We start from the raw sequence: 20415 nt of genomic DNA, 5'->3' as shown, positions 1-20415 counted from the left end.
CATCACTACCATTGAAATAGCCCAAATAAACAGGTTTTTGTGACCCTAGGCTATGACCTCTTTGGCCTAGGGGCCCGAAACTCACCAGTCATGTTCCCCCTAAGGGTCCCTACAATGCTAGAAAATTTGGTACTGCTGAGCCATTGCCCTTTGAAAAGATGTGAGATTTTGGAACTGTAAATAGGAGGCCCAATGACAGCCTATGGGGGATTTTACCAAATTTGGAGCCCTGTAACTCTGGTTTGCAGAGATGTAGGGAACCCATCTTTGGAGCCCAAGTCTAACAATATGTCTTCTACCTGCATGAGACATTTCGTGAGATTCAGACGTTGCTAACGGCCATTGCTGCGATTTATGTACGTCAGACTCGCCACCATTGAAATTGCCCAAATAAACAGGTTTTGTGACCCTAGGCTATGACCTCTTCGGCCTAGGACTGCATTGAACGCGACCCACGCATTGTGCGCATTCTGGATAACACCAATTACTGGGTTTATACCCTTCTGGATCCACGGTACAAACACAATGTTCCAAAACTGCTTGAAGAAAGAGCCAGACAGGTCAAAATGGAAGAATACCAGCAGGCCCTTGTGGAGACTTTAGAGAGGAGATTGACATCCTCCCCCTCCTCTAGCCAGTTGTACGCCGACAGACTGACTTCCGCAAACCCAGGAAGACCAGGAGGGTAGCAAACAACACAAGCCGCAGCTAGTGCCCAAAAGGGAATGGTATCGGCAGTGTCCTTGGAGTGGGAAAATTTTCTGACACCCATGCAGCAGCACACAGAACAGCAAGCGTGCAGATCCACCTCCAACACCGATCGCCTGGAGAAGATGGTCAAGGACTACATGTCAGATGGCGTAGCTGTGTTGAACAATCCATCTGCACCCTTCAACTATTGGGTATCGAAGCTAGACACCTGGCACAAACTGGCAATGTACGCAATAGAGGTGCTGGCTTGCCCGGCAGCCAGCGTTATGTCGGAACGCTGTTTCAGTGCTGCCGGAGGCATCGTCACAGATCGGCGGCGTATCCGCCTCTCCACAGAAAATGCAGACCGTCTGACTCAAATTAAAATGAATCAATCTTGGATTGGAAACGACTACGCAACACTCCCGGACCCCAACCAAGTAACATGAACAATGAACATCTGTGATGGGTTAGCGTTTCTGGTCCCTGTTTATTGAACCTCTCATCTGTATTACATTTATGACTGCATGGCGACAAAATGCAAATTGCTATCCGCACGCTTCTTGTCCTCATGCAAGGCCTGGGTTGTTGTGTCTCAAAGCGTGGCCTTCTCCTCCTGCGCCACCCTCCTCCTGTTCCATCACGTGTGCTGCTGCTGGGTTAGCGTTACCGGTCCCTTTTCCTGGAACCTCTTATATGTATTACATTTATGACTGCATGCCGACAAAAAGCATGTTACCTGTGCAAAGAAAACAGACATTTCCCGCATTTAAAAGACAGTTTTCCCTTTGAAACTTTAAAATCGATTTTCTCAAAAACTATAAGCTCTTTTTGCTAATTTTTTTTTCCTCTTGTACCCACTCCCAAGGTGCACATACCCTGTAAATTTGGGGTATGTAGCATATAAGGAGGCTTTACAAAGCACAAAAGTTCGGGTCCCTATTGACTTCCATTATGTTCGGAGTTCGGCCATGTTCGGCCCGAACCCGAACATCTAGATGTTCGCCCAACACTACACGTGACTCGTTCGGCCAATCACAGCGCTAGCCGAACGTTCGGGTAACGTTCGGCCATGCGCTCTTAGTTCGGCCATATGGCCGAACAGTTTGGCCGAACACCATCAGGTGTTCGGCCGAACCCGAACATCACCCGAACAGGGTGATGTTCTGCAGAACCCGAACAGTGGCGAACACTGTTCGCCCAACACTAGAAACAAGCTGGGTCTATGATGATCTTTATCAGAAATGGGGCTACTTTCTGTGAACGTCCCAGAGTCTCTGGTTTTATTGTTTAGCTGCAGGAATTATTGAACATTACACAATTTATATGTGAGCTTTGTAATGAATAAAGGTGATGCTTACATTGGTATATTATTATTAAAGAAGACTACACTTTGCAATGTCTATGTCCAGTATTTTTTATTTTTGATGTTGATACCATCCAATGTTTTATGTTTATTCAGGAGCAGCTGGATAACATACTTATTAAAGATGCTGCCTTCGATGTAGGGTTTGGGAATGAGCCTTTGACTAGGATTCGAATCCTGGCTCAAGCCAGTATGTGAAGCTACCTAATGGTCCTGGTTGCCCCGTGGAGAATGCAGTAAGTGGCAACAACTTTGAAGCGATTCGAGTCCTCCAGGAGAAAAGTGCAATATAAATGTTCTGTGTCTTATGTATGTTATTCACATACATATGGTTTCCACATTGGGCTCTATTCATAAAAAAGTTGTGGCGAAAAAATTCCTGGAGGGAAAATACCGCAGCGGTATTTTAGACTTCTGGGTGGTCATTCAAAAAAATGTTGCCAGCTGCGATGCAAGTGCGGAGATCTCCCACTGAAGGCTGGCGGTAAGCTGTCGGAAGGCATGCGGAAACACTTCAGCCGGCAGAGTCCCTCCGTGCAATGCTCTCTCTGGGAGGTCTGTCCCATTCACTTGTATGTAATCCGCAAAATCAGAGGTAGCGGTATTTCCCGTCCACATACCGCTTCCTCTAAACTTTATGAATGGCTATTTTGTTACTTTTTTCTAGATAAATCTAGAAAAACACTGGAGAAGGCGGAAATTTCTCGCTCTGTTGGGGGATTGTAGATTTTCATGTGGGAACAGCTTTTATGAATGCCTACTTTGCTAAATGGTCGGGAAAGTCCGCTGTTTTGAGCAGAAAACTTGCGGTAACCTTTTATGAATAGAGCCCATTGTCTTTGACAACTATATACACTTATCTCAGAAGCTTTTTTTTTTTTTGTAATGCTTTGATGTATCACATATTAAAATATGAGACCTGAAGACTGCTAGAAGTGCCTGGTTTTCGCAGATCACTGAGGACCTAGGCTCATTGGAGCTTTTACTCTCTCGCCATTAAGTTTTTTGTCCCAGAGAAGAGGTAAGTTTACCTTCACCTCCTCTATTTTAAACTGTGTTTAATAATTTCATTTCACTTTGGTGCCTCTGAACCACAAACATGTTGGCAGATTGGTAAGGCATGGTAATAGTACTACCATAATTTCTACTTGCAGATCCATAGCCGACAGTTTGCACATGCTATAGTGAAACAAAAACGATAGCTGTGCTCATCCTACAAAGGTCATACAGGGGACAGGGAGATGTGCATGCAAAGCTTGCACTTGCAGAAACAAATAACAAAGGCTGGCAAACAAAATTGAGGATTTCAGGTCTCCAAAAATGCTGCAGGGTTCTTGAATTAAGCCAATCCACCGGATTGTTAAGGTTTCCTCTTTAGGATTAGTCCACTCATACCAGTCAGCATGCAAGCAGACAATTCACACATCCAAGACTGGGAGCAACTAGGGTTTTTTACCTTTAATTAAAGGGAACACACACATGTATTCATCCACCCTGTCATTCAAATAGCTACAAACACTCTCTCACACCATTAAAATAATGGTCTGAAGTAGTATAAGGATGGGAGAACTATAGCTTGAAGCGTGGCAAAGTACAGCAAAGTACTGCCACTTGTCTAAGAAACCAAACCTGGGGCCTTTTGCAATTAACTTTTTTTCTGCCTTCTCTCCCAGGAGATAAATTTTTTTAACTTTTCAACAGTTAGCAGTTGAAAAAGTACCAAAAAGTGGATCAGGTCAATTAGGCGCAGAGATCGGCAGGCATCTAACAGATGCCTGTATTAATTATCAGCACTCAGTAATTTTACTACGGGACGCATCACCCAGCCCAAAAAAAAATCATGTTTGGCGCTGTAAATACGCACAGCGAAAAAGTAGGTTAAAAAGTAATCTCAAACTTACCATTTTTTGAGTATTTTCTTGCTTACTTGGAGCTTACATTCAAGAAAACACACCTGATTCTAGAAATGTAATCCCACCCCCCAGTGCATCCACCCACCAATCAGAAGCAGGATAATATGAGGGGATTGTTTTTTGCTCTTTCCGTCCTGTAAACAATATAACCGATTTTGAGAATGGATGCTATGTTCATTGGTGGCTTCTGTCAGCGGAGAAGGATAGTACACAGGTAATTTTTCATCTGTTTTGAGACATCATTAATTCCAATGGTCTCACCTTTGATTGGTCATATTTTATGACAGACTCGCACAGGAACCAATCAGGTGAGATGTGTACACCTATTGGGGGCGTAATTTGTACCCTCCACTATAAAAGGGAGGGCTGAACTGTCATACTCCAGCAGGCTGGTGGTAGTGGCCGTTACTCTGTCATTTTGCTAACCTAAATGTATTAGATATGTGATATTTATAATGTATTTGTTATTTTGAGCACTGTGGCACTCTATCACTAGGGCACTTATCACTCCTGACGAAGTTTCCAATTAAGGAAATGAAACATGTTTAGTTTTGTGTAGAGTTATAACATTTATCAATGTGTGCCTGAAGGATGGTCCTAGACCAAAGATACTAGCCTCCAACCCATTGTATCACGTTTTACTACATGGTCAACAAATCTGGTCTCTTTTAATGTAACTTATTAAAAGTTGAGTTTTAGTGATTTCTCATTTAGGGTAAATATGTGTTAAATTACTTGGCGCTTTAAAGGTATTTCATTGAAAAGGTGCGAAAAGTTACAGTAATTAAATATATGGACCCTGTTTTCTTACCTGATTTCAGGCTTTGTACTAAATTCTTGTGGCTGTCATGTGAAAATTTGGTTGCATTTCCGATTGAAAGAGATCTTGTGGTCAGAGCATCGAATCTACAGAAGGAGTCGCTGCCACATAATTTGTCCATGTCACCAGTAAATGGATCATTGGGATCTTCCTGGACAGAAAATACTGGCAAGAAATCTTGATCATGTTTTTCTTTATAGGTATCTAACAGGAACTGTGAGTCGTATGTGAAGAGTGAGTTACTGTCCGTCACTTGCCCTAAAAAGAACATGGTACAAACATAAATAATGTGCTCAGATTATCACTTTACTATAATTGGCATTATTGAAGCACTATTACGGCTATAATTAGGGATGGTTAATGTGATGCAAATAACTTTAGGTTCATGCAGAATTATGTATAGTTTGTCTGCAAATTTATGGAGCTTGAAAATGGACGATTTGACTCCTGTTAAAGTGGGATTCAATTGGTCCATTTTCAAGCTGCATAAATTTGCATACAGACTTTGTTTTATCCTACATCAACTTTGAATTATTTGCATCTTGTTGACCATCCCTATCTATAATCGCGTGTAAACCCAATACAATTCCACACACAAAAAGACAAAAAAATGTTAAATTATAATCCTACAGAAAACATAAGTACATTGTAACTGCTTCAGCAATATATATGTATATTACTATATTGCTATATGTAGCTGCTTCAGGATTATGGGTGCTTTACTATATTGATGTATGCATGTATGTACTATATTGATGTATGCATTGATCCACATTAGAAGACGATGCTGACTGACTGCTATATGATATGATTCTGGTTATACCACATACTATTTGGGGAATTATTTATTATTACTGACTGCTATATGATATGATTCTGGTTATACCACATACTATTTGGGGAATTATTTATTATTATTTAAAGCTCATTTTGTCAGGTTTGAGAACGGATCTTAAAATTTAAAAAAATAAATAAAATAAAATTACTATTTATATCTTGCTGCACTCCTTCAGGCACATACAATATCTCTGGTAGTGTGTGGAACATTGCTCCACATTTTGATTGTGGGGAGCATATTACCCAAAGAAGTAAACTACTCTCTGGAAGGCTGTGTTATGAAACCTACATCAAATAGCCTATAAGATTTGATTCAATTGACCCAGTTCCAAGCTAGCTATATACAATTTTCATAAAATTAGAACCTTGGGCCTGATGCACTAAATGGCTGTTAAGTTGCAGAGCGCAGGTAGCATGCAACAAATGTATTGGTACTAAGGAGAGGCTAAGCACCACCCAGCCTTATGATGCAACATTCATTACCATGGTAAACGTGCAGTGTAATGCACACTACCATAGCAATGAGCGTGTTACCATGGCAACGAGCATGGCACTAATAGGCTAATGGGTGGTGGTTCCCCTGTGTTAGTACTGGTAAAATTGTCATCCGTTGTCTGCGCAAGGCAACTTTACTACAGCTTAGCACATCTGAGCCCTTTTCTTTATGGGTATAAGTTAAGAAATGTAAGTGGGACTCACTGAAGAAAAATATAGGTGTCAACTTATGTTGACACCAGGCCCTCTCCTCCAACTTCTCCACCCTCACAAGCGCCAATCAAGTGGCGGCACAATGTAATCTAGCCCTCTCATCTGCATTAGTTTAGGCTTCCCCCCCAAATTACCCTCCCCAACAAGCTCCCCAACTCCCAAACCTGGAATACCACTCACACACATGACTTCAGAAAATTAACTTGAGCAGCTAAATAGAAATGGAAGAAATCACGTCTCAATTCAGATTTCCAGGCCAAGCTGCTATTCTTCCACATTGCCCTCTCCAAAGCCAAACAAAGTTACTCTTGTAGCCCTGATCGGAACCCAAGCTTCCAACCCTTGATTTCTCTTTGCCACCTTATTCAACCTCACTCCTTTGTCTCCCAGTCCCTCCCTCTCAGCCAATGGCTTTGCCACCCACTTCACCACTAAAATTGCAACAATCTGCAACAATATCTCCCTACTAAATCCCTATCTTTCCATCTCCTCCCAGGTCATCCCCTTGCCTTAGCCCCCACCTCACCTCCCACCCAAGCCACTCCCTTGTATTACTCACCCCTCACCTTCTTTGCTCCTGCCACCATTGACAAAGTCAGGCTGTTGCTGGCGAATTCCCCTCACACCTCCTCCCCCCTTGACCCTGTACCTACCAACACCCTTCATCCCCCACTTCTCTGAACTTGCCCCTGTCCTCACCTACTTTGTTCAACCTCTCCCTCTCCACAGGGACCTTCCTTCAAACTTTCAAACAGGCCACTGTACTTCCTCTGCTGAAAAAAACCTCACTTGACCCATGCATACCTTCTAACTACCGCCCAATCGCCATCCTCCCCTTTGCCTCTAAACTCCTCAAATTTCTAGTCCACCAACGCATTACCCAATACCTCAACAGCAATGCTCCACTTGACTCATTTCAATCTGGATTCTGACCTGCACACTCAACAGAAACAGCTCTCGCCACGGTGGTCAATTACCTTACCATTGCCAAAGCCAAAGGCAGGTACTCTCCATGACCTCCCCTCTGCATTTGATACTACAGACCATCCTCTCCTCCTCCAATCTCTCCAGTCCTTGGGCATCCATTAGGTACTGGCCCCGCTGAGTACCAGAAGGGGAGGGGGTGCTGCACTTGGCTACCACAAGGAGTTGCTGGCAGCAATTGGGGACCAGGGTGGCTATATGTCGGAGACTGGAGGGGTTACTGGCTGGACTTGGGAAGCTGGGAAGGTTAATAGCTGAAATACCTTATGCAGTTCAGCCTCCTGGTTGCCAAGTACATTTATTAACCCCTCCTGGTCCCCAAGTGTAGACAGTAAATCTCCTGGTCCACATTTACAGCCATTAAATTACTTCATAATTAAGTCATAAAAAAAATTACCAGCTTAAGAGGGGCCAATATTTGGATCAACTTATACATAAGGCCAACTTATAATAAAGGATATCTGGTAATTTTTTAAATCTATTTGGTAAAATAACTGAAAACCTAAGCTACAATTTATGTGCTTATTCCACAACCTCACTGCCTTTCCTTCACATGTGAGTTGGAAGATTTTTTTAAGCCAAAGCAGCAAGCAGACCCACACAATTTCTGCCACGCTGTAGCTCTTGAAGAGAACAAATGGCTGTATTTCTACAAATCTTTATTGAAAATGCTGAGCACCCAACGAGGATGGCTGCCGTAAACTAGCAAAGGACGAAGAAAACGATTGATATTTGATGGACCTGAACTCAGAACGTCCTCTCTGCTCTAAAAAGATAAGCAGCAGCATAATAACATTTAAACAAAAACATTTCTTTGTAACAGCTGATACAAATAATCGGCAGTGTTTCTACTTCCTGATTCATGGTAGCAGACATGTTAACATCCTGTGCTTTCAAATGAGCCTATCTGCCATCTCTGCCATGACAGTCATGTGACAATATTACTACCTACTTTGCAGTCTGAACAAAAGAAAAAAAACAAAATGGGAGTCATTTTCCTTTTTTGTTTTAAACCTTATACAAGGCAGTAAAACACTTCTGCTCATAAAACACTTTCCTAACTCAGAAACTACTACAGAGACTTCTCAGAAGTCAGAAGATGCTGACAGACAAGCAACAGACAATTTTAAAAAGCAAATAGAAATAGAATTGCAGCCTCCATATATCACTCAGTTCAAGCTTTCTTTATTACCTTCAAGACATTACTGAAACTTTTCTGCTTGTAATATATGATATCCAGTATGTCTATCTGCATGTGTTGTTTTTATGTTCATTTAAGTCACACTTAAAGAGAAACTCCAACCAAGAATTGAACTTTATCCCAATCAGTAGCTGATACCCCCTTTTACATGAGAAATACAATGATTTTCACAAACAGACCATCAGGGGGCGCTGTGTGACTAATTTTGTGCTGAAACCACTCCCACAAGAGGCTCTGAATACCGCGGTACTCTGGGCAAACTGCCACAATGTAACAATGTTCACAGACAGGAAATGGCTGTTTAAAGCTGTCTGTAACAGCCAGAGCAGCTAGAAACAGCTACATAACTTGCCCACAGTAACAATGTCACCATGTATTACATGTCAGAATGTGAATCTGGGAGAGGAAAGATTTTACAATGAGCAAACACTGACTAAATCATTTATACATAATTATTGTAAAAATGAAGCACTTTTTTAAATTAAATTATTTTCACTGGAGTTCCTCTTTAACTGACAAAAGGTACATTTTTAGCCCAACTTCAACATTACTTACAACTTATACCAAGCTGGAAAAGGTCCTCTGGGCTGGCATTAGGAGGCAACTTGGTTCCATTTATGAAAGTAAAATCATCTGTTGCATTATTGTTCATAACTCCCATGAGGCCTTGCGTGTGATTGATAAACTCAAGGGGAAGAAGGGTGTTAACACTCAGGAATCCACCCCTTCCTCTCACTTCCACTCCTGCACCCGAGGGGAACATGGCAGTCACACTTTGGTTAGAGCTGGTAAATAAAAACACCCCTGAGAAAAAATAGATATAATTATTATTGTTGTTTTTATTTTATTTTCCTACACTATGTCATCACGAGTATTGGAACACCACTCTAAATCATTGAATTCAGGTTTTCCAATCACTTATATGGCTAAAAGTGTATAAAATCTATTACAGGCATTTGCAGACTACTTCTCCAAACATTGGTTATGGAATGTGCCACTCTCAGGAGGAGTACAGGGAATTCCAGCATGGTACCGTGACGGAATGCCACCTGTGCAGTAAGTTCACTTGTGAAATGTCCTCTCTACTAGATAAGCAACGGTCAACTGTTTATGATATTGTACCAAAATGGGAGCAATTGGGAACAACAGCAGCTCAGCCACAAAGAGGTAAGCCATGTAAAATCACAGAGCGGGGTCAGTGCTTACTGAAGAACACATTATGCAGAAGTCAACAACTTTCTGCAAAGTCAATAGCTACAGACCTCCAAATGTCGTATGGACTTCAGGTTAGCTCAAAAACAGTGCACACTTAATATAATGTTGCCTTCTTAAAACAGAAGGTCAAATCAAAAATGTAATGCCGCACAATATGTACCCATGCAGCCTGGGAAGTCCAAGCTAGTCCCAATGCTTTGTGTGAACTATGAAGCAAGTTCAGTCAATGACCCATATGCAATTAACTTTTTCTCCTGAGTTTTCTCCTAGGTGATATTTTCAAACTTGTCAATAAAATGCTGTTTTTGTTTCAATCATTCCAATCATTTTTTTTATTAAATTTTCAAAGAGAAAAAGAAAACAGTACAATAATACAGGTCATATACAGAACTTATACATTCAATGCAAGTAACATGTTAATTAGCACGTTTGCAGAAATGCATGTGGTATACATTAACATGAGAAATAAATAAGAAATACCAGTAAAACATTTTTTTCGGGGGAGGGGTATGATATATTGAGTATGCATTAAAAAAAATGCCCTTTAAGCCACCAGCATAATTTTGACAATACTTTTTCACCTACTTTTTGGTAATAGCAAAGTGGTGAAAAGTCATTTTAAATAGAAGATAAAACATTATCTCCAAGAAGAAAACCGAGGAAAAAAAGTTAATTGCATATTGGCCAATGTGTATTATCATGGTGCATACACATCTAAATAATACTAAAAGTTACCTGTTCACTCTGGGTTGTACACCAGACACTGAGAAACCTTGGTCTTCAGCTTTGAGGTGGCTTGTGTCTACTTATTCTGCCTGTAGCCAACAGATAGGGAAGGCCAATAAGACGCATTGGCACCCTTTGTACCTTTTTCAAGGGGTTTTTCCACTATGGCCTGAATTTCGACATCCCTCCCTGCTCTCCTTCAAGGAGATAATGTGATAAATGTGTGCATGATAAAGTATTCCATCATCAGGTGCCCCATGAGCCATATATCCCATATGGAAACAAAATGTCTAGGAATAAAAAAGGCCTATATGGATGAAAGGTTAGAGATAAAATGAAGGGGAAAAATAATGCCTATAAGGTCCTAAAACAGGAGGGGACCGAGGCAGCATTAAGCAATTATAAGGAGTGCCATAAAAGTTGTAAAAAAGAAATAAGGCAGGCAAAGATTGAAGCTGAAAATCAAATCGCTAGGGATATCAAATCTAACCCAAAGAAGTTTTACAAGTACAACAACTCTAAAAAAAGAAAGGTTGACTGTATAGGACTCCTAAAGGATGAGGGTGGGAACTCAATGGTAGATGATGAAGGTAAGGCAGAGTTATTAAATGCTTTCTTTGCTTCTGTCTTCACAAGGGAAACATCACTGTTGCAAATTACAGATGCAGAAGAGTCTCAATTTTCCAACTGTAATATTAAATACTTAACGCAGGAAGAAGTGAAGGCAAGACTAAATAAATTAAAAATAGACAAGGCACCTGGCCTGGATGGCAAGCATCCTCGGGTCCTAAGGGAATTAAGTTCAGTTATAGATAAACCCCTTAATCTTATCTTTTATGACTCTCTTTCAACTGGCAGAGTCCCAGTGGATTGGCGTACAGCCCACCTTTTCCCATTTTTTAAGAAGGGCAAAACATCAGATCCGGGAATTTATAGACCTGTAAGCTTAACATCAGTTGAATGCAAACTATTTGAGGGGTTACTAAAAGATACTATACATGACTTTAAACTAGAAAATAATCTTATTTCTCAGCATCAACATGGGTATGCTAAAGACAGGTCCTGTTTGACTAACATGCTCAGCTTTTATGAGGTAGTGAACGCTAATGTGGATATTGGGAATGCTGTAGAAGTGATATACTTGGACTTTGCAAAGGCCTTCGACACTGTTCCCCACAAAAATCTGGTGCAAAAGTTGAGGATGCAAGGACTGGGGAAGAGTCTGTGTGCATGGATAGGGAACTGGCTAATAGACAGAAAACAAAGAGTTGTGGTCAATGGATCATACTCAAAATGGGTGACTGTTAGCAGTGGGGTCCCACAGGAGTCTGTACTGGGTCCAGTGCTCTTCAATTTATTTATTAATGACCTAGTAGATGCAGTAGTAAGTAATGTTGCTATTTTTGTAGATGATACAAAATTGAGCAGAATCATCAACTCTCAGGAAGATAGGGACATAATGCAACAGGATCTGGATATGATGGCTATATGGGCAGTTGGGCACATAAATGGCAGATGAAATTTAATGCTGAAAATGTACAGTTATGCATTTTGGTCGTACCAATGGTCTAGCACCATACAAAATAAATGGGATACAGTTGGGGACATCAAACTTGGAGAAGGACTTAGGAGTACTCATCGACAACAAGTTTAAATAATCGTACTTAATGCCAAGCCGCTGCAGCTAAAGTTAATAAAATTAAAAAGGGAAATAAAAACTTGAGATGCTAGCATAATATTGCCCCTGTTTAACTCTCTAGTAAGGCCACATCTGGAATATGGAATTCAGTTCTGGGCACCACATTACAGGAAAGATATTGCAGTTTTAGAGCAGGTGCAGAGACGAGCAACAAAATTGATACGTGGGATGGAAGGTCTCGCTTACCAAGAAAGATTGGGTTTATTTAGTCTAGAGAAAAGACGCCTTAGAGGGGATATAATTAACATGTATAAATACATCAGAGGGCAATATAAAAGCTTGGCGGATGAGTTTTTTGTTCCTAGGCCTTCTCAAAGGACTAGAGGATATGATTTGCGCATGCAGGAAAAACGTTTTAGACATTTATTTAGGAAAGGGTTCTTTACAGTAAGAGTGATTAAGATGTGGAATGCATTGCCACAGGAAGTAGTTATGGCAAATTCTATACCTGCATTTAAAGGGGGCTTAGATGCTTTCATTGCTTTGAAAGACATCCATGGCTACACTTACTAGGTCATGCCTAATGATGTTGATCCAGGGATTTTATCTGAGTGCCTTCTGGAGTCGGGAAGGAATTTTTTCCCTTTTGGGGCTAATTGGACCATGCCTTGTAAGGGTTTTTCGCCTTCCTCTGGATCAACAGGGATATGTGAGGGAGCAGGCTGGTGTTGTACTTTGTTCTCTATTTGAACTCGATGGACATGTCTTTTTTCAACCCAAATAACTGTGTAACTATGTAACTATGATCTACTGCCTGGGTCTGCTTGATCGGAAACATTTCCCTGACTTTGTTGCCATCTGTTGCCATCCAGCAAAGTGGAGCTCATTTACCCATACCCACCCGTCCAAGGGCCCACATTTCCACATCCGGGTTTATTATACACTTAACTCCTCATAAGTCATCTATTTAATCATTTGCGTGGCCTTGGTTATGTGGGTATGACCATCCTAAAGTCGAAAGCTAGGTTGTCATCACATAAGATGGCAATTCATAATGGGGATCTGGCACACAGATGTGGGCGGGGTGGACAGCGGGAGCCGGTGGGGACTTAGCGTCCTGCACGGACGCGTAAGTGTATGCGGCGGCTGAGCGGCGAGTGACGTCGGGTGCGGCGTAGTTACAATGTAACAAAGTTGTTACATTGTAATAACTTTGTTACATTGTAACTGATAGAACATTTCCGAGGCTATTGCGAGGGATCATTTATTTAAAGGGACAGGTAAGTATCAATGGTTAATTAAGAATATTAAAGGACTTTTTCGTGGTTATGTTTTTTGTTCAATTAAAATACTTTTTCTAAGTGTTTGTGTGTTTATTTACTTTTAATTCTTAAAGGAAATGGCTAAGGGGTACAAGTACCTCTATACTCATTTCTCCCGGGAGGGGGGGTGGGCATCTGGGGGGACCCCTTTTTAAAGGGGACTCCCAGATGCCACCATGAACCCCTCCCCCCCCAGGAAATCGCGGCCTCCACCTCCACTGCCCATCGGAGGTGGAGAAGAGCCCCTTGTCCTTGGATTGGACAAGGGCTCGAAGGGGGAGGGGGAAGCTTGGCTGCCCCTCCCCTTCCGAGACCCCCCAATCCATGGACCATGCGGGCTGGTATAGTCAGGGTGCGGAGCCCCACGCGGCCGGTGCTCCGCATTCTGGCTATCCCAGCCTGCATGGGGGACAAGGGGTTAAAGAGGTCTGGGAGGGGGGACCCCACGTCATTTTTTTTTTATATTTCCCACACTCAGAACGAAGTAAGTAAAACTCTTCCCACTTGGGGGAATCTATGAAAATAATACACTATTGTTACCTGTGCAAAAAAACCTGACATTTTCCGCATTTGAAAGACATTTTTCCCCTTAAAAACTTAAAAAGCGATTTTCTCAAAAACTATAAGGTCTTTTTGAAAATATTTTTTTTCCTCTTATTCATTCTGATCTCCTTAATATATTCTCCAAATTTCAGGCTCTTAGCATTTAAGGGGGCTTTGCTATTAACCCTTAAAGTCGGCGGCTTTTTTATATTATACAGGAGCGTTACGGTTTAATGCGAAATTACGGTATGAACGAAACGCGATATTACACGTTGAAAATTACACTTACGGTATTTTCAATTACGATTTAAATGGCAATTACTCTACCGTAATTTCGCATCATAATCGCAAATTTCGCATGCGTAATTATAGTAACGCGAAATTACGAAAATTTCGGCTCAACTCTAATCATGTAATCGTTTGGTAGCATAATTTATGCAATGCGCCGCAATTTAGTTTTTATTAATTTATTTCTGTATCTATCTTTTTTAGGATGGCACAATATGTTGATTTGCATCTCTTACTGCTAGGTTAACTCGCAGTGCATTGGTAACTATAATGCAGTTATCACATTGTTGTTTATCTAATTGGCTAGCGCATATGTCTCTTTTGAATGAGACAATTTTATTGGGCTGCTCTTCAGTAGGAGTGTTTGCACTTATCTGCAATGAGTCCAGCTTTAAGTAACTCACCTGCTGGCTCCAGCGATGCCCCGTTCTCATCAGGTTCGCACGGGTGTCCTTCCTCTGCTCCGTCCCCGGCGTCCATGGCAACCAGGATGCTCGGGGAGTCCCTGGTGACATCAATGGGCGGGCGTCTGCCGGCAGGCGCTCGTCCTACACACTGAGACGCCGGAGGGTTTAGTGTCAGCTGACACGCTTTCAGCTGACGCCCTGATTAGAGCCTGGCGTTGATTGTTTGCCGTGGATTAAGGCCGGTCTAAGTGTATTTAAACCCTCGTCTCACATTCAGTCCTTGCCCGTGATAGCAATCAGTACGCTGGTTTTGCTGGGCACTTTGTCACTCTGTGATAAACTAATTATTGTATTTCAATGCGACTCTTGATTAATCAATTATTGTATTTCAATGCAACTGCCTGACTGACTTAGATTTGACCTTAGCTTTACTGACCACTCTCTTGCGTAGTCCTCTGTACCTCAGCCATCTGATTTCTCTTGTATGACCCTAGCCTGTTATCGACCTAGCTTTTATCTTAGCCTTTGTACCTCTGCCATTTGATTTCACGTGTATGACCTTAGCTTAAGTTTTGACTACGTCTTATCTAGACCTCTGTGTATCGGTTTAGGACCAAGCTTGATACCAGCGTTGCCTAGCAACAGTGTCATGCATCCAAGGGTGTGCCGTTCATCACTTCCTGCAAAGTTCCCATTGGCCGGCTGAGGTGTCACTTGTAGACATGTTGACACTAGTGTGAGCAGCGACAACAGGGAGACTGTTGCATTGGGCTGTGATGACGGTGCTCTCTTTAGGTTGATGTGATTGGATGGCGCGAGCTGTGGGCGGGTCTTTCCTGTGCGATGCGGCAGAGGATGTCTGTGATGATAACTCATGTTATACTGCAGCATCCCTTGGATGGCTGTACTTAACTTTTTTTTAATGGGGAGTTGCATTTCTTTATAGTTTCCCATCAGGTCCGCATTTGCTACAGATGCAAATTTGAATGTATTGGTGGATGTTGACTGTTATGGCTATTTAAGAATGGAGATCATCCCTTACACTTTGACACATGGCTTAACAGTTAGAAAAAGGGCTAATAAGCTTGAAATGGTGGGCTGTCACTGGGGCCATGCTTTTATTGGCTGGATGTCAATTTTAACTTCAAGTTTTGAATAAAGATCTATATTTTACCGAGGTGGTCTCTGCCTGAACTGATTTTTTTGCAAGATAAGTCACTTGGTACAGTGACTTTAGGCATTGGCTCCCCACTGTCCTCTGTTCATGTGTGCTCCCCCACACTAAGTGTTTTCACAGTAATCTGATGGATTTTATGCAGCTTATATCATAGACAGTTTAGCTATTCCAGCTCTCTGGCTCCCTCCTCTGGTAAAATTGCAGATTAAAACACAGCATATCAGTAGTAAACGCACCACCAGGTTTCAGCGGAAACCTCTTCCTGGAGGGTTCACATCTAGAGAAACATTCACCAAACCTTTATTCTTTTTTCCTTTTCCCATTATCTAATAATCTCTTTCAAACTAATGGCCAATCCTTTACCTTTATGCAGGTCACTTACAAATCCAACAACAGAAATGCAAAAAAACACACAAATAGTTTCCAGCATTTTACAGCATTTAAGGTCTATAGCTATAGTTAAAGAGACTCTGTAACAAAATCTTCAGCCTTGTTTCTACTATCCTACAAGTTCCTATATCTATTCTAAAGTGCTCTGGCTTACTGCAGCCTTTTTTTAGTTGCGTCATTGCTGTAATAAATTAAATTTACTCTCCTTTGTCAGGCTTGTTGCCCCAAAGAGGAAGTGACTGAAATTGTTTACAGACAGGAGGAGGTTACACTGATAGCCCTGCTCTGAGTCTCTTTGAGTCTTTCACACACTGAAAACTGTAAGCATAGCTCACACATGCCCTGTTCTCAGTAACTCAGTATCATCTACTGATAAAAGCTGATAGTCGTGAGAAGCATAGCTCATAGACTATTGCAGAATGCAGACACGGACCTGCTATCAGTAATCACTACTAAAGATTGCAGCATTATTTACAAGGTAAAACTTCTTCTAAACTCTGAAATAAACTTTAAAGGCTGAATTTATTGTTCCATAATATAACCTTTCATGGAAACTGTAATGCAGTTTACAGAAACATGCAATATTATGATGAACTTCCTGTTTGGCAGCCATATTTTTTGTTTACAAAAACAGTTTATAAAACTGCTTTTTTTGGGCCAGGATCCTGGTGGGGAGCAGCGAAAATGTGACAGAGGGGGACAGGAGATGAAAACCTACAGGCTGGTGTGTTTATTTATATGAAGTGTTTAGGTTACAGATTCTCTTTAAACCATGGTGGTGTATTAGTTTAATTTAATAAATTCCTTTTAGTTCCCTTAGTGACAATTTTCTTATCACATTCTCAGCTGTCTGTCCCTACATGCTTTCTCCACTCCAGTGATTTTTAATTCATTACAGTTTTGGTTGTTTTCAACCTGGAGGATTAGTAACATTCCCAGAAGCCAGCTATTGGCCTTATCCAATTACAACAATGTTAAGGGCTGGCAATTGTTTAACTCCTGTGAATTGCGATTCACATGATTTAATTGCACCACACTACAGGCAAATATGAGTCTGCTCAGCAGGGAAGGAAATAACTTGTTGGAATGTCTTTTTTTTTATCACCCCAGGTTCTTTTCATCTGATTCAATTAGTATTTCAGACAGTGGGAGGTGGTGTATAATGTAAGTAATGCTTTACCCAGGTGATGAGGCAAACCACTCATTTCTGAATGGGGTATTCTGCACCATTTAGGTTTTTACTGTTTTAATTTTCTTAAAAAAATGACCCACACTTCCAGCCTCTTAAACCCCTTCATTCTCATGCAGGCTGGTGTTACCAGAATGGCTGAGCTGGCCAGCGTGGGGCTCCACATCCTAAACTATACCAGCCTGCATGGTCCCTGACAACAGGAGGACACTCAAAAAGGGGCAGAATTTTGTCCCCTTCCTGCAAGCCCCTACTGTCTATGGCAAGGATTAGGTGCTCATCCCCACCTCATTCATGGGGAGGCGGTAGCAGATTTTTGGGTGGTTTCTAGGAGACCCCTTTAACAAGGGGACCCGCAGATCTACACCCCTATAAGATAATTGGGTAAAGGGAGTCATTTTTTATCTCTACCTATTATAACAAAGGATAAATGTAAAAAGATTATTTGAAATAATATAATTTTTATTAAAATAATACAAAAAGCCATTTTTTTCCCTTTTGTGTCCTTCTGTTTTAATCTATATACTTCTATCTGCTCTTTTGTAACCTTATTTCATCTTATGTACAGTATACTTCAATCCAGTGACATCATCTTCTTCTAAATATGGCTACCCTTTTCCAGCATTATTTTCTGTAAACTTCTTTCTTCACCTTCAAACTTTACTTCTATTCTTCTGTTCTGTTTTTCAATTCCTTTCTTGGTCTAGTCTCCTGCCTTTTTTCTTCTAAATTCTTGCTTGCAGAGCCACCTGCTGGATGTGTGTGCACTACTGCCTTTACTACTGGACACCATCAGTTACTGCCACAATAATAACAAGGGAGACTTTGCAAAAGCATCTTTAAATTTCAATTGGTCCATTGATTTTACAAATGAGTACCCTCCCTAAAGATGGACCAATGGAGAGCTCCACCAGAAAATTAAAAGTAAGATACTTTATGCCCTGTCTCCCTTCTCTGTGCTACAGCTGGCAAGCAGGGAACCGTAGCAAAAGCATCTTTGAATTTGCCACCAGAGTTCCCAATTGGTTTATGCCAGTGGCGTCCCTACCATGGGGCGGCCAGGAGCGCTCCGCTCCGGGTGTCAGCTCCAGGGGGGGTGTCATCAAGGCCTCCCCAGAAGCCTTGATGACACAGGAGGGGAAGCAGCGCTGAAGGAGGGGTGGCAGCGTCGGCGGGGAGGGGGGAAATACCCCCCCACATCTCCCTCACCTGGGTCCCCTCCTTCGGCGCTTCCCCTCCAAGGGCAGAACGGGCACTGACAGGGCGGCTGATAGCCGCCCTCAGTTTACCCGAGCAGGGCTACGGGAAGATGGCCACCGAAGCCCGCACTGGAGACAAAAATAGACGGCAAGATGGCCGCCGACGCCATCTTGCCGTCTATTTTTGTCTCCAGTGCGGGCTTCGGTGGCCATCTTCCCGTAGCCCTGCACTGATGACGCAGCAGGAGACGGCGCGGGACATTCAAGAGGAGCTGCGGAGGCTGCCTGGGATTCGGAAGAGAGGTTTCATCTGCAGGTAAGTGAATGGGTTTTTTTTCTTTTACAGGTGCACCGGCCCGGCCACCCACCGCTGCTGCCCACCTACCCACCGCTGCTGCCCACCACCTACCCACCACTGCTGCCCACCTACCCACCAGGCTACCCACCTACCCACCGCTGCTGCCCACCTACCCACCACTGCTGCCCACCTACCCACCAGGCTACCCACCGCTGCTGCCCACCTACCCACCAGGCTACCCAGCAGGCTACCCACCGCTGCTGCCCACCTACCCACCACTGCTGCCCACCTACCCACCAGGCTACCCAGCAGGCTACCCACCACTGCTGCCCACCTACCCACCACTGCTGCCCACCTACCCACCACTGCTGCCCACCTACCCACCAGGCTACCCAGCAGGCTGCCCATCTACCCACCACTGCTGCCTACCTACCCACCAGGCTACCCAGCAGGCTACCCACCACTGCTGCCCACCTACCCACCACTGCTGCCCACCTACCAACCACTGCTGCCCACCTATCCACCATTGCTGCCCACCTACCCACCACTGCTGCCCACCTACCCACCAGGCTACCCACCACTGCTGCCCACCTACCCACCACTGCTGCCCACCTACCCACCAGGCTACCCAGCAGGCTGCCCATCTACCCACCACTGCTGCCTACCTACCCACCAGGCTACCCAGCAGGCTACCCACCACTGCTGCCCACCTACCCACCACTGCTGCCCACCTACCCACCACTGCTGCCCACCTATCCACCACTGCTGCCCACCTACCCACCACTGCTGCCCACCTACCCACCAGGCTACCCACCACTGCTGCCCACCTACCCACCACTGCTGCCCACCTACCCACCAGGCTACCCAGCAGGCTGCCCACCTACCCACCAGGCTACCCACCACTGCTGCCCACCTACCCACCGCTGCTGCCCACCTACCCACCGCTGCAGCCCACCTACCCACCACTGCTGCCCTCCTACCCACCAGGCTACCCAGCAGGCTGCCCATCTACCCACCAGGCTACCCACCACTGCTGCCCACCTACCCACCACTGCTACCCACCTACGCACCACTGCTGCCCACCTACCCACCACTGCTGCCCACCTACCCACCACTGCTGCCCAGCAGGCTGCCCACCTACCCACCAGGCTACCCAGCAGGCTGCCCACCTACCCACCACTGCTGCCCACCTACCCACCACTGCTACCCAGCAGGCTGCCCACCTACCCACCAGGCTACCCAGCAGGCTGCCCACCTACCCACCACTGCTGCCCACCTACCCACCACTGCTACCCAGCAGGCTGCCCACCTACCCACCACTGCTACCCAGCAGGCTGCCCACCTACCCACCACTGCTGCCCCCCTACCCACCAGGCTACCCACCATGCTACCCACCTACCCACCACTGCTGCCCACCTACCCACCAGGCTACTCAGCAGGCTGCCCACCTACCCACCACTGCTGCCCCCCTACCCACCACTGCTACCCAGCAGGCTGCCCACC

The 20415-nt window shown here is 43.7% G+C and overlaps 1 protein-coding gene across 6 annotated transcripts in view; it reads right to left on the bottom strand.

Moving 5' to 3' along the window:
* The window catches only part of SUSD2 (sushi domain containing 2), a 314471-nt gene that overhangs the window by 98171 nt on the left and 195885 nt on the right, over positions 1 to 20415 (bottom strand). For 3 of the 6 annotated variants that reach the window (XM_068246340.1, XM_068246346.1, XM_068246352.1), the window contains exons 23-24: positions 9075 to 9323; positions 4781 to 5047 (exon numbers count right to left, since the gene is read on the bottom strand). In XM_068246340.1, the coding sequence (XP_068102441.1) occupies positions 4781 to 5047; positions 9075 to 9323 (516 nt within the window). Of the gene's footprint in view, positions 1 to 4780; positions 5048 to 9074; positions 9324 to 17988; positions 18215 to 20415 lie in introns of those variants that run through there. The other 3 variants (XM_068246356.1, XM_068246366.1, XM_068246361.1) reach the window with 3 other exon arrangements.

The sequence above is a fragment of the Hyperolius riggenbachi genome, chromosome 1 (genome assembly GCF_040937935.1).
Source record: "Hyperolius riggenbachi isolate aHypRig1 chromosome 1, aHypRig1.pri, whole genome shotgun sequence".
NCBI classification, from domain to species: Eukaryota; Metazoa; Chordata; class Amphibia; order Anura; family Hyperoliidae; genus Hyperolius; species Hyperolius riggenbachi.
The sequence above is the reverse complement of the archived record's forward strand: the minus strand, read 5'-3'. Positions and strand labels throughout refer to the sequence as shown.